Source organism: Rhinatrema bivittatum, chromosome 7 (assembly GCF_901001135.1).
Source record: "Rhinatrema bivittatum chromosome 7, aRhiBiv1.1, whole genome shotgun sequence".
Lineage (NCBI taxonomy): Eukaryota > Metazoa > Chordata > Amphibia > Gymnophiona > Rhinatrematidae > Rhinatrema > Rhinatrema bivittatum.
Genome location: NC_042621.1, coordinates 10,868,940 through 10,883,237, shown reverse-complemented (window position 1 = coordinate 10,883,237; position 14,298 = coordinate 10,868,940). Strand labels below are relative to the sequence as shown.

Here is a 14,298-nt window from a genome sequence, read left to right as displayed (position 1 = left end):
ATTGGCGATTTGTGCTGGGGCAAAAACCTTTTATATAGTGTTTCTGGTCTGAGGGCTGTGGCCTAGCATCCTCCCATTCACCTCAAAATAGGACCGCTGTGACCTGCCTTTCTGCGTTGAAGTGCTTTTGCAGTACAGCCATGCCACGACCGTTTAGAAAGAGGAGCAAAGGCAAAAAGAGTAGCTGAGGAGGTGGGAAGAAACCGTCACAATACAGCACAAACATGAATGTTGCCATCCAGAATACTACTGGCATCTAGCCACTTATTCACAACCGCCTCTTTTTCAAAATCTCCTTTCTCTAGCTGGCCTGGCAGTTTCTGCTCCCTGTCTCAAGAGCAGAGTTTTAGTAACCTTATTGGTCCTGGAGAAAACCAGATTCTTTTGCGGCCTGTGATGTATTTATTGGATAAACATAAGAATAATCCTTCAGCGGTGACCGTGAGGTGTCCTCATATAGGTCTTAAGAAAAGGAACCTAAGTTTTCTTGAAAACTTGGGGTCAACAACTTTGGAGTATTCGCTTTTTGATCAAATAAAAGGCATCACAACCTGAAAATGCCTTCCTCCGGGACCACTATAGCCACTAGAAATCTGTTCTCCTGTCTTTGAGGTTTCTTTCTGTCGTATCCTAAAAATTTGAGAATTTTGCCGCAGAAGATGAAATTGAAGTCTGTGATTTGGCAAAAAGTGCTCTGCTTTCTTGTGAGTAAAACTGGATGCAATTTGTTTTTTTTATGGGTCCATATCAGCAACTCTAATGTTAGGTGGGATTCTTTTTTGTTTTGTTTGTTTCATGTCTCCTCTTACAGTGCCATCATGATGGATGATATTGTCGCTGAGTTTATAAAAAGAACAGTTATAAAAATCCCATTGGCCAAGCTGATGGTAGTTCTAAGGACTTGGGGTTTCCTAACTGAAGAGGAACTGCAGAGCTTAAAGCTGCAGCAGGCCAAGGAGAGAATCGCCACAGATGTGGTGGAGCACTGTGAGGTAAGAGATCTTAGCCTTGCTGTTAGGAATCTAGAAGTGCTTTCGCTATGTGAAAGTCACACAAAGAGGCTTTCATTGCTGCGCAAATGACTGAATCTGGTAACTAGTTGGAGCCATTTATTTATTTATTTTTTATTTATTTATAATCTTTTATATACCAACGAACGTTGGGAACATCTCATCAGTTCACAGTAAACAGAATGCAGCTAATAAGCTTTACAGAGAACAATCAATAATAGGAACTTTGTTTTACAGAGAACTATAAAGAGTCAATAAAAAGGGGGAACTATAAACAGTAAATAAAAGGGGGAACAAAAGAGGTAGAGAAGAGAGTGGCTGGGAGCTTTACAGATAACAATAATAGGAACTTTGTTTTACAGAGAACTATAAACAGTCAATAAAAGGGGGACCAAAAGAGGCAGAGAAGAGAGGGGCTGGTCAGCGGAAGGCAGGGATCAAAACAGTGAGTAAAGAAAAAGGGATTGGGAAATACAGGAATCCATTCTGCATCAATGCGTCCCCTAGTAATGACACAGTGCGGAGATGACGTGGTCATAAACCAGTAGTGTCTGATATCTAGCTTGTGCAAAGACCACTGCTGTGAGTGGTAAAAACTGCAGCCATTTCCCTGGTCTCTAAATCATGTTCCTGTTCGTACCAGATCAGTCCAGACAAGTGGGTTTTGCGTCCCTACCAGCAGATGGAGGCAGAGAACCAAAAACTTTCAGGCACTGCTACATAACCAAGAGTGCCACTTGCAGTCCCTCAGTATTTCTCTGTCTCCAGCAGATGGCAGAGGTAGTGGAGGCGGCTCTCAGGAAAGAGGGCGTCCTGGTTCACCCATATCTGGATAATTGGCTTATTCAGGCAAAATCAGAGGTCCTTTGCAGCAAGCAGTCGACTTGGTGCTGCAGCGCTTGAGATTCCTGGGGTGGATAGTAAATCTGTCCAAGAGTGGCCGCTGCGGCCTTGGTTTGCAGATCTCATCAATTTGGCGGTGGACGGGCCATTGAGGCTTGCTCATCCACCAAAGCTTCTGCACCAAGGTCCCATATTTTCCAATCAGGCAGCTTGCTTCTGTCTCGTGGCTTGGCTTTTGAGACACTTAAGGGAGAGGATATTCTGAGGATGTCATTTCTACTCTCTTGCAAGCTAGAAAGACTTCCACCTACTTGGTGCATGTGAGGGTCTGGAGAGTTTTTGAGACTTTTTTTTTTTTTTTTTTTTTTTACATTTATTTCTCAAAATTTTAACAAATCAACAAGCAAGTTAAAACTTGTTACAGATATATGGAGTTTTTAAGCAATCAGTAAGCATAATTGAACATAGAAAAAGAAAAAACATATATTCTTTACTCCATGTTTCCCTAAGTCCTCAACAATGGGGGATCAAGCTTAAGAAATTCACAAGGCATATCTATATTACAAATAACTTTGAGAAAATAAGACGATCTAACTAGGTTTGCCTATATCTATAAGTCATAGAGCATAGTGTCTTACTGAGGGGTAGTTCCTCCCATAGCTTGATTAGTTTTTTCAAAGATAAATGTTTTCAAATGTAAAGGCTGAAAGAAACAATATTTGATTTTTTTGATATTCGATACAACATTTACAGGGAAACTTTAGTTTATATGAGGCACCCATTGCTAACACTGCAGATCTTAAACTAATAAACTCTTTCCTCCTCTTTTGAGTTTTCCTTAGTAACATCAGGAAACAACCTTACCTCCATTTGACAAAACTTCTCTTTTATATTCCTAAAGAATAACTTCTGCACCCATTCTTTATCAGTTGTTAGCAAAAAGGAAATCAACAATGTAGACGGTTGTGCCGCTTCTAAACCAGTAGATTCTAAGATGTCTGTTACATTTAATGGCATCATAGATTGGAAAGCTTGATCTTTATCTTTATCAGGGGAAATTTTCCACAAAGAAATATAATATACTTGAGTTAAGGGAGGGAGGGCTTGTTGAGGAATTTTAAGAAATTCCAATGCAAACCTATTCCACATTTCTTTGGCTGAAAAATTTGACACTTTTGGAAAATTTATTAATCTCAAGTTTTTGCTTTTCAATTGATTTTCAATATTTTCCATCTTTCTAGTAAGATATTGATTTTCTTTCATAAGTTTCATTTAAATTTTTCAACTTTTTTCAATTCCGCAGAATTATTTTCGGTGGTCTGGTCCCTTAACTTATCAATAATTATCTTATTAACTTTCAATTCTATTTTTTCTATGGTTTTAACTATTGGGGATAATTGTAATGATACATTCTTATTTAAATTCACCAAAGTTTCCCAAATAATTTCCAAAGAAAAGTTAGAAGGTCTCACAATTGGCAATAATTCAATATTCTTAGTGTGCAGGGGGTTGATTCTATTCGGGCATCCGTAGCAAATTTATTTTTTATTTATTTTATTTATTTAAAAACTTTTCTATACCGTCATTAAGTTAGGGACCATCATAACGGTTTACAATTAGGCACAAATAATAATCTTAGAAACTATAATAAAATCTATCATTAAACAGGTGCCAAGATTTTACGGTAACATATTCTGTCCTTGCAGAGAGGGTTGGTGAAGGGCTTGGCCTTTAACTCCATCAGAGTTCAGGTAGCAGCCTTGGGCTGTCTTCAAGGCACGGTGCAGGGAGTTGCCCTAGCTATACATCCGGATGTGGAATGCTTTCTCCGGGGCATAAAGCATTTGCGTCCTCTGGTTCGGAAGTTGTATCCCTTTTGTAATCTTAACTTGGTCCTTAGGGGTATGTGTGCGGCTCCGTTCAAGCCTCTTAGGAGGGGTAGTGTAAAGGATCTCACTTTAAAGGTGGTTCCCTGTACGTACCAGGATCAGTCCAGACCGCTGGGTGGTGTCTCCCTTCCAGCAGAGGGAGTCAGAGAAAAAAACTGAAAAGGCACCCCTCTTAACCTGGTGTGCCACCTGCGATCCCTCAGTATTTTCTCTGACTCTCAGCAGAAGGGTTGACAGAACCTGATTTTTCAATTTCTTTACATTTAGTTACATCTTTTTTGCAGAGTTCTAAGGCTCTGGATGCTTTAGTTAACACTTTTGGCTACAGCAATTTGTTTGTATAAAAAAAAAAAAAAAAGCTCAGTGCGGTTTTATTTTCCCAGGCTTTTCACTCAGCAGGTAGAGGTAAGGCAGGGGCTGGCAGCTCTAAAAGCCTTGTTCCCCGAGGGCTGTGTCTCTCTGGAGGGGAATTAACCAGTGGGCGCATATGAGACCATTACAACGCGCATTGCTTTCTCGGTGGGATCCGAAATCGAAGGAGTTTCACCTGCCTTTGCCGCTGATGGAACCAGCCAGGTCCAGTCTCAATTGGTGGTTGATTCCGGCCCACTTGTTACAGGGGATGGACCTGGAGAAGCCGCAGTGGGTAATAGTCACGACGGATGCCAGCCTCGCTGGTTGGGGAGCAGTTTGCCAGTCTCAATCCGCTCAGGGTCGTTGGACAAGTTATCAGGCGACGTGGTCAATCAATCGATTGGAAACCAGGGCGGTACGCCTGGCGTTACGTGTTTTTCTCCCTCTGGTAGCTCAGCGTGCGGTGCGAGTCTTGTCAGACAACGCGACGATGGTAGCCTACATCAACCAGCAAGGGGGAACCAGGAACTGGTCGGTGGCCTGGGAGGCCGAAAGGCTCATGACGTGGGCAGAGCGACATCTGGTCCAGCTGGCAGCCTCGCACATAGCCGGGGTGGACAATGTGCAGGCAGACTTTGTCAGCCACCAGCATCTAGATCCCGGCGAGTGGGAATTGTCCAACGCAGCTTTCCGGCTGATGACTCGTCGTTGGGGGGTTCCACACCCCAACCTGATGGCAACTTGGACAAATGCAAAGGTGCCCCGGTTTTTCAGTTGTCGGAGAGACCACGGGTCGGAAGGAGTGGATGCTCTCGTTCTTCCGTGGCCTCGCGGCGTACTACTGTAAGTGTTTCCGCCTTGGTCACTAGTGGGCAAGATCGTGCGTCGGATAGAGAACCACACGGGGTCTGTTATTCTTGAAGCCCCAGAGTGGCCCTGAAGGCCGTAGTTTGCGGATCTGATCTCGGCGATCGGTCCGGTGCATCTCACCCACTTTCCGAATCTTCTTCGACAAGGTCCAGTATTTTTCGATTGAGCGGATTTTTTTTGTCTAGCGGCCTGGCTTATGAGAGGAGGTAATTGAGGAAGAGGGGATATTCGGATTCGGTTATTTCTGCTCTCTTGCAGGCACGGAAATCGTCCACGTCGTTGGCCTATATTCGTGTTTGGAGAGTTTTCGACTCTTGGTGCCAAGGTTTGAACGTCCCCCCCGCATCTGGCTTCGGTGGCACACATCCTATCCTTCCTGCAGGAGGGACTGAAGAAAGGTCTAGCTTGCAGTTCTGTCCGGGTGCAGGTCGCGGTACTGGGTTGCCTGCAGGGCAAGAATGATGGGTTTTCACTGGCAGTTCATCCAGATGTCTCCCGTTTTTTTAAAGGGGGCCAAGCATTTGCGCCCGCCGGTACGACAAATTTGTCCTGCCTGGAACTTGAATTTAGTTCTCAAGGGCTTATGTGGTCTTCCTTTTGAGCCTCTCCGGTGGGCTACGTTGAAGGATTTGACACTCAAGACTGTATTTTTTTGGGTTTTTTTTTTTGTAGCCATTACCTTCGCACGGCGAATTTCAGAGCTTCAAGCTTTGTCGTGTCGGGATCCGTATCTTCGTATTTCGGATTCCGGAGTTTCGCTGCGGACCGTTCCCCCCCCTCCTTGCCCAAGGTTGTATCAGCTTTTCATGTCAATCAGACGGTAGAGTTACCGGCCTTCCCGAATTTGGATCAGACTTCTGCAACGGATAAGGATCTGCATAAGTTGGATGTGCGCCGGGTTCTCCTTCGCTATCTAGAGGTGACCAATGCTTTTCGATTATCGGATCATTTGTTTGTCTTATTGACTGGTCCTAGACGGGGACACAAGGCATCCAAAGCTACGGCTGCTAGGTGGTTGAAGGAGGCCATTTCCTCCACTTATCTTTGCGCAGGGCGTGCCATACCAGAAGGCTTGAAAGCGCACTCTACCAGGTCTCAAGCGGCCTCTTGGGCGGAGATCCAGTCGGTCTCGCTGCAGGAGATTTGTAGAGCAGCCACTTGGAAATCCTTGCATACTTTTGGGAAACATTATTGTGTGGATGTCCGGGATCCGGAGGTCGACTGTTTTGGCAGCAGTGTTCTTCGTGCAGGGCTCTCCAGATCCCACCTCAATTAGGGCAGCTCTGGTACATCCCAGCAGTCTGGACTGATCCTGGTACGTACAGGGAAAGGAAAATTGGTTCTTACCTGCTAATTTTCATTCCTGTAGTACCAAGGATCAGTCCAGACGCCTGCCCTTGGGTTTTTTGGAGAGTCTGTTTTTTCTGTATCTTTTCTTCCTTCTTCTTACCTCAGTAGAGTTCTATACAGACATGGGAAGGAATCTTCTTGATTGATATGTTATGCGGCGGTACGGTTTGTTGTAGCCACTGGTTGTTATGTTTGGGGATTTGTTCTCCTTTATTGGTTATTCTGCTTTGATATCGTATATACTGAGGGATCGCAGGTGGTACACCAGGTTAAGAGGGGTGCCTTTTCAGTTTTTTTCTCTGACTCCCTCTGCTGGAAGGGAGACACAACCCAGCAGTCTGGACTGATCCTCGGTACTACAGGAACGAAAATTAACAGGTAAGAACCAATTTTCCTTTTTCTTGGGGGCAATTTGCTCTGCTAGAAGGATCTCGGAAGTTCAGGCCTTGCTGCAGGGATCCATTTTTGAGAATTATGGATTCGGGAGTCTCATTGAGGATGGTTCCTTCCTTCCAGTGGTGGTGTCGTTCCATTTAAGTCATCGGTTGAGCTCCCGGTCTTTCCGAATTCGGATGCTTCAGCACCAAGTTTGATGTGAGACAGTGTTATGACTATGGCTGCTGTGCAGTCTCCTCCCCTCCAGAGTAACTCCATGAGCATGATCCCTTGGCTGGCCCAGTCTTCCCTAACTGTCTGCTCAATGTCCAGAACTCCCTATTTAACTCGGCCTAGCCCATGACTCTGTGCTTTGGCATCGAGTTCTTTTGGGCTCCCTGCTTTAGCTTTCTATTTCTCACCTTGTCCCCTTCGAGCTTCCCACTTCCCTGCCTTGCTCTGTGGCCTTTGGGCCTCTGCTGATCCTGCTCTGTAGGCAATCAGCCTTGCCTGCCTTCTTGTTCCCTCTCTGTTGCTGCCCTATTCCTCTTCTGCTTCCTTGCCTCGCTGCCTTCGGGCATTTTTGTGGTTTTATGTTCAGTGTAGTCCCTGTCCTGGTTTGTCTAGACCTGTCATTGTCTGTCTTGCTTGCCCCGGTTCCCCTCATCCAGCTCATGCTTACCTTCACTCAGTTCCTGTATAACAGACCATGCTTACCTGCATTCACATCCACGCGTACCCACATTCTGTTCCAGTGTTTCCTGAACTTATTTATTTTTTTATATATATATATATATACCGACATTCAATTTGAGATATCACATCAGTTTACATTCAGGTACTGTAGGTATTTCCCTATCCCCAGAGGAGCTTACAATCTAAGTTTTTTGTACCTGAGGCAATGGAGGGTAAAGTGACTTGCCCAAGGTCACATGGAGCGATAGTGGGACTCGAACTCTGGTCTCCTGGTTCGTAGGCCACTCTAACCACTAGGCTATTCCTCCTCCCTTCACCCTTACCCCCACGCTCTCAGCTGCAGAGACTCTTCTCAGCCAGCACCCAGTTCCAGAGGGCCTTCTCAGCCGAGACCCAACTCCAGGAATTCTATCATCCTGCACCCGGCTCCAGAGACACTCTACCCAACCTCACCAGATAATCTATTACTCCCATCCTCCTGTCCTGTGTCACTCCTGCAGGTGGTGTTCACCACACCAGGCTACAGCCCAAAACCATAACAGAGAGTTGCGACTCTTGGATCTAAAGCGGGCGTCATTGTGATATCTTAAGGTCATTAATAGTTTTCAGTTGTCAGACCATTTTTTTGTGCTATGGAGTGGTGCAAAGAAGGGTCATAAGGTATCCAAATCCATGATTGCACGTTGGTTGAATGAAGCTTCAACCAACCATAGGTTCAGGGTACATCTGTCATGATCGTCCTGGCCTAGAGGGGTTAGGGCTCACTCTATTCGTTCTCAGGTGGCCTCCAGGGCTAAATGTCAACAGGTATCCCCTCAAGAGATTTCTTGAATGGCTACTTGGAAGTCCTTGCACACATCCACTAGGCATTATTGTTTGGATGTCCAGGCTTCAAAAGCCAGGGGTTTTGGCGAAAGTGCTTCGAGCAAGACTCACACAGTTCCACCCTGTTTAGGGACTCTTGGGTACATCCCAGGAGTCTGGACTGATCTGGGCACGTGCAGCAAAAGGAAAATTGGTTCTTTCCTGCTAATTTTCGTTCCTGTAGTACCACAGATCAGTCCAGAGTCCTGCCCAGTTAAAAGTGGGGAGATTTGGAGAGTCCGCTTGATCGGTTATTTTAAATATTCTGAAGAGTGATGCATTTTTTTGTTTAGTTCCTCATGGTTAAATGTTCCTAAGATTTATTAAAGGTATCCACTTCCTTCTGCTCATCCAGGGGGATATTAATGTATGGTTGGTGTTGGTGGAAGTTGGTATCTTGGCTTGGGTACGTTTCAATACTGAGGGACTGCAGGTAGCACACCAGGTTATGTGGCAGTGTCAGCGAAACTTTCTCTGTCTCCATCTGCTGGAAGGGAGGCAAAACCCAGGAGTCTGGATTGATCTGTGGTACTACAGGAACGAAAATTATCAGGTAAGAACCAATTTTCCTATAAACTTAAAGATCTCATTATGTACACTGTAGAAGAAAGGCAAGATAGAGGAGATATGATATGATGAAAAGGAGGCTCTAGAACCAAGGGATCATGGGATGAGAGTGAAAGGAAGTAGATTCAGGAGTAATCAGGAAATATTTCTTTATTAGAGAGGGGGATGGATGTGTGGAACAGCCTCCTAGTGGAGACAAAAACCATCTGAATTCAAGAAAAATGGGTTAAACACAGCGCATCTCAGTGGGAGTGTTGGAAATTATAAAGCTAAATCAGTTGGGTGGCTGGGCAGACCAGATGGGTCATATGGCCTTCTGCTGCCATCTTCTTTCTATGTTTCTAAATTGCCACTTTATTAATGTTTTTTGGCCATTTCTGCCATGACCTAACACATTCTGCTCACATTGTGATTTTCAGAGAAAGCGGGCAACTCTTAATCATGCAGCCAGTCTGGACATCATCTGTAAGTATAAATAAACATTGGTCTTCCTCTCCGGGAACGTCTGAGGGTCTCTTCAGGGAGAAGTTTTGATAGCACAGAAACTTATCGAAATTGGCTCTTCTGGTGACCAGATATCTCTTCTCCAGGGTGTAGAATCTCAGAAAATGTACGCGCCAGCCAGAATTTTTAGGAGTCTGGGTAAAATAAAGTTTGCACTTTTTATTTGCTTTTTTTTTTTTTTTAATCTAAACTTTGTATTTAGTTTTTTGCTCTCCCCTTCCCCCCCTCAGCTTTTCTTCTGCAGCCCAGCGGCTGCTCCTGACTTCTGCCGCTTCATTTGCTGATCCGGGTGGCTGCTGCTTTCCTTTGCGCCTCAAGCAGCTGCTCACTGCTACCCCCACAACGCCTGTCGCTCTGTTCTCCGTCCTGGGCGGTTGGAGCTATTTGACAGCTCTGGTGGGCCATTGCCACCGCATTTTCTGGTTCAGGCAACTATTGCTGCTTTTCTGGCCCCTCCTGGCAGCAGGTGCTGGGAGGATATTTCTAGCCCTGTCTATTTAAATTTATTTTCTCTCTAGGAGTAAGTTTTCTATGAGTCATAATTAAGAATGTGCATTCTTCTGACACATTTTCCAGCTCTGTGTTACCTCTGCATGCCTGGCTTGACAACTGGCCATCCTGCATCTATTTTCTTGCTACTTTGCATGACACCAACTTAACTAGGGGATAATTTAATTTAAAAATTTCTGTCATTCAGTCCATAGGTCTAGGTGACTGACTTCGACATACATAGTATCATTTAACATGTAAAACATAAAAGCAGTAAATAAAAAATTCAAAATAATTAAAATAGCAATAAAAGTAACAAATCATGATACTAGATAAGAACATTCACAAATGCATATTTTACATACTGTATAGTTAATTGTATCTTATAAACCTGTTGACTAATAGGAGTTATGAATGTAATTTTCCTTCATGGATTTTACTTGTTTTCTGCACAAGGGAGAGTTAGAATGTATAGCAGTGAATGAAGAGGTAGATATACAGTAACTGTTGTGTTAGCTTTGTGTATGTTTTATTGTAATCCACTGAGGTTTGTGGATCAGCGGAATATACATTTTAAAAATAAATAGATAAGTCTAGATTTTCTTTCTCTGTGTTTCTCAACATGCAATTTAGGGACTGCTCTGCCCGGTGCAGACACTGGTAGGGGATACACTGCATCTGTCCCTCTTCTGTTCACTTCGCGCGAAGACGCCTCCGCTTATTGTTTTTTCTGTCCATGTTTTATCTCCCTCCAGATAATCATACCTTTCGAGAGAAGAGAATCTGGAGCGTGTATCAGATGGTCAAACCGCTGGGTGCGTAAGTGCATTTTAAACGGCTGGAAAATCTTATATTCCTTATAATCCCGTGCAGTCCTCGGCTCTAGATGAATTAAGCATTTAAAAGGCAATTGTACAGTGCTGTATACACCGAGTAGCACCACAGAAGTGAGGAGTTCCACCACATGCCTTTTTTTACTCACCTCATACCAGGACTAGGTGGGGGAGAAAACCAGGAGCACAGTTTTGGATTTTCAGTGCTGTGTGTAGAAAAGGAGGTGCCAATCTCTGTGGGTCCTTCCCACCCCGCCTTTGGAAAGTTTCAGAGTAAAAGTGTGTGTGTGTATTTTTTTCCTTTTGAAAATCGGTGCGCAGAGCCGGGGGTAAAAAGTACCCACAGACTGCAGCAATGCGGGCAGTCTGAAAATTGCGCCCTTTTCCCCTAGACACAAACTGGGGAAAACCCTTGAGTACACCTGGTCCTGAGTCCCTTAAATATTTGAAAAGATCTTTCTCTGCCACCTCCACACTAATGGAGTCCATTTTGCAAGTTTCCACCCCTTTCTGTGGAAGGCGCTACTTGCTGTAAACACAAGAACCTTCTGACTGGATCCCTGCAGCTGCTCTGTACTCTTTATTTTGCTACATTTTCCCCATGGTATACAATGGTGGAATCTTTTTTTTTTTTTTTTTTTTTTACAAAAAAGTCTAGCGAATCTATTTTCAGCCCTCCCTGCTTCTTTGGGCTGCCAGCTCAGAGCCCTTCCCTATTTTTTTTTTTTTTTTTTTTTTAAAGACCTTTATTGGTTCGCCTCAGCCATTGCAGTGACAGTGCTCAGTTAGAGACCACAGTTCCTTCTGGGAACCTGGGATGCGTGGACCCTGATTCTGTGCAGCAGACTGAGGCCTCTCCTGTCCCCTTGATGTCATCTGTTGTTGCAGTATCCCCAGCTTTTGGCCAGTCCAAAATGCAGAAGCTGGACCCTGGGATTCAGTCCCTGGTCTCCTGTACAGCTGTGCTCAACGTTGCCAGTGACCCATCAGGTTGAAGTAAGATGTTTTCACCAAAGGCTTCACAAGTGGATAGCATCCTGTTTCCATACGGGCCAATACAGTACAGTGCGCTCCAACAGAGCGCACTGTTAACCCTCTATCGGACGCGCGTTTTCAACGAGCTAGCGTTACCCCTTATTCAGTAAGGGGCCGAAAACGCGCGTCCAACCCCCGAAACTAATAGCGCCCTCAACATGCAAATGCATGTTGATGGCCCTATTAGGTATTCCCGCGCGATTCAGAAAACAAAATGTGCAGCCAAGCCACACATTTTGCTTTCAGAAATTAGCGCCTACCCAAAGGTAGGCACTGATTTCGGGCACCGGGACTTAATATCATGGCAATATTAAGTCGGAGGTCCCGAAAGTTACCAAAAAAAAAAAAAAAATTTGAAGTTGGCCCGCTGCTTGCGGGTCGAAAACCGGACGCTCGATTTTGCCGGCGTCAGGTTTCCGGCTGTCAGCAGGCTCGAGAACAGACGCCGGCAAAATTGAGCGTCTGCTGTCAAACCCGCTGACAGCCGCCACTCCAGTCCAAAAGGAGGCGCTAGGGACGCGCTAATGTCCCTAGCGCCTCCTTTTGCCTGTTTTTACCGCCGGGCCTAATTTGCATAGTGAATCGCGCGCACAGGAGAGTGGCTTTACTGTATCGGCCCAATAGGAAGAAAGGAGTTGGCTTCATTAAAAATGAGTGAAGTAGATTCTGACTATTTACTTTCTATCTCAGGTTAGGATGCAAAGTTGGATTTGAATACTTTATTGCTGTGTTAATGAGGGAATGAAATGGATTTTGGAAAGGGAAACGCATTTGTTAAAGTGCCTGTTTGAACAAACTAATCCAATACATTTAATTTTTTTCCTACTAATGTTTGGTTTTTTTTTTTTTTTCCTTACATTGCAGATAGGGAGACGGAATTATTTGACATGGCAAATTTCAAAAGCCTGTTTAAAAGAAGTCTAAAGTCGGTGTTTCAAAATGTAAGGACATAGAAATGACAGCACAAAAGGACCAGTGGTCCATCCAGTCTGCCCAGCAAGCTTCCCATGGTAGTATCTGCCGTGCCATGCAGGTTACCCCCATGTATCCGTCAGTTTTTGCTTGATGTGTGTTGCTTATTGACTTGGCCGTAGAAGCAGTCCTGTGTTTTTTTCCTTAGTGTTTGAGCATCAGTACCCCAGACTGACAAAAGTCATGGCTCCTATTGGTGGTCTCTGAATCCAAATTTCTCTTTCCTTTCATCCCCCACCCTCCTCCAGCATCTTTTCAGTTACCTACGTATGTCCCATGTCAGACCGCTGACATCTTCCATGCCTGGCGCACAGCCATTTCAGCTTTTACTGGGCTTCAAGCCTGGTCCTGGTGGCCAGCGAAATGGGCCCTGCAGAATGGTGGAGTGAGAGGCAGTCAAGGATCATCTGGGTGCAAATGAAGCGATGGGATTCCATTTTCGAACAGCCCAGCATCTCAAAAGAGGACATATTGGTTTAGAAATCATTTTACAGTATGTCTGAGTGATTGAAAAATGACTTGACTAAAATCTTCAACCTGCTCGCTACTGTCACTTGGTTTTTGCACCAGTAAAAATCCTATGTAAGCGAGTTACGGTTTTGTGACAAACAAAGCGAAGTGTGGACGTACTGTTGGAGTGAGTGAGCGTGATGTAAGTTTAACAGGATGCTGTGGCAGTTGTGGTGGTAAGAAATGACCATACGCATTTTTCTATGTTTATAATCCTAGAATTTCAACTCTTGTCAAATCTGTAATGTTACCCTTGATAAAAAACAATTTAAAAAAAGAGAATGCAAAACTTTGCTGATGTGTGTACAGCCATTTTGCATTAAGATGAATGTGCAGACTGCAGCAATAGGCTTGAGCTAGCCCTGGCTGGTTCCCAGTGAGCTGCCACTGGGCATATCTACCTTGAATCTGCGTATGGTACAACATTTAACAAACGTTGGCCATTAACGTTTGGCATCTGCAGTGCCCTGTAGCCTCCATGGTTCATTTAAAAAGGCTTTTTTAAAAAAAAAAATCAAGCCCTGGGGCATTTGAGTCTTTTGAAAATTAGCATTTTTCACCATATTAATTTCTTGTCTGTTAACATCTCATAGTTAAATCTCTTCCTCAGCCTTTACATGATCAGTGTTACAAGAATGAAGCTTAAACTGTACAAAAGTGGTTTGTTTTACTTTTTTTTTTTTTTTAAGAATTCCTCAGTCTATTCTATGTAGATTTTGCCTATAGTTGGACCTTCCTGATTTTTTTCATGATCTCTTCATTTTTCTCTAGGTGTCCATCCACTTCAAAGAGTTTGATGATGCTGTGTGGATTCGACTGGCGTGGGGAAATCACTATGCTAAACCAAACCAATACAAGCCAACGTTTGTTGTTTACCACTCCCAGACCCCCTATATGTTCATCAGCAACCTTACAAAGCCTTACAAGCCATTGCTTTGTCAGGTATCAGGAGCATTTTACCAAAATCTACCCCATGTTGCTTTTTTCCTTGTCAAGGTGCTAGGCTGCTGGCAGTGAGCATGTCGAGAGTGTGAGTAGTGACAGTGCAAGCCGCCTTATCCATAAAGGTTTATTGAGATCACCAAGTCATTTCAAGCAGGCCACTGACTGATGTTCTGATAATAGTGATTTCTACGT

General features: G+C 44.2%; 1 protein-coding gene across 2 annotated transcripts in view; it reads left to right on the top strand.

The window, feature by feature from the left end:
- Positions 1-14,298, top strand: part of CENPN (centromere protein N) — a 51,925-nt gene that overhangs the window by 14,704 nt on the left and 22,923 nt on the right. For both annotated transcript variants that reach the window (XM_029608155.1, XM_029608154.1), the window contains exons 2-6: positions 812-992; positions 9,238-9,283; positions 10,567-10,626; positions 12,544-12,620; positions 13,933-14,103. In XM_029608155.1, coding sequence (XP_029464015.1) covers positions 819-992; positions 9,238-9,283; positions 10,567-10,626; positions 12,544-12,620; positions 13,933-14,103 — 528 coding nt within the window. In that variant the 5' untranslated portion in view covers positions 812-818. The remainder of the gene's footprint in view (positions 1-811; positions 993-9,237; positions 9,284-10,566; positions 10,627-12,543; positions 12,621-13,932; positions 14,104-14,298) is intronic.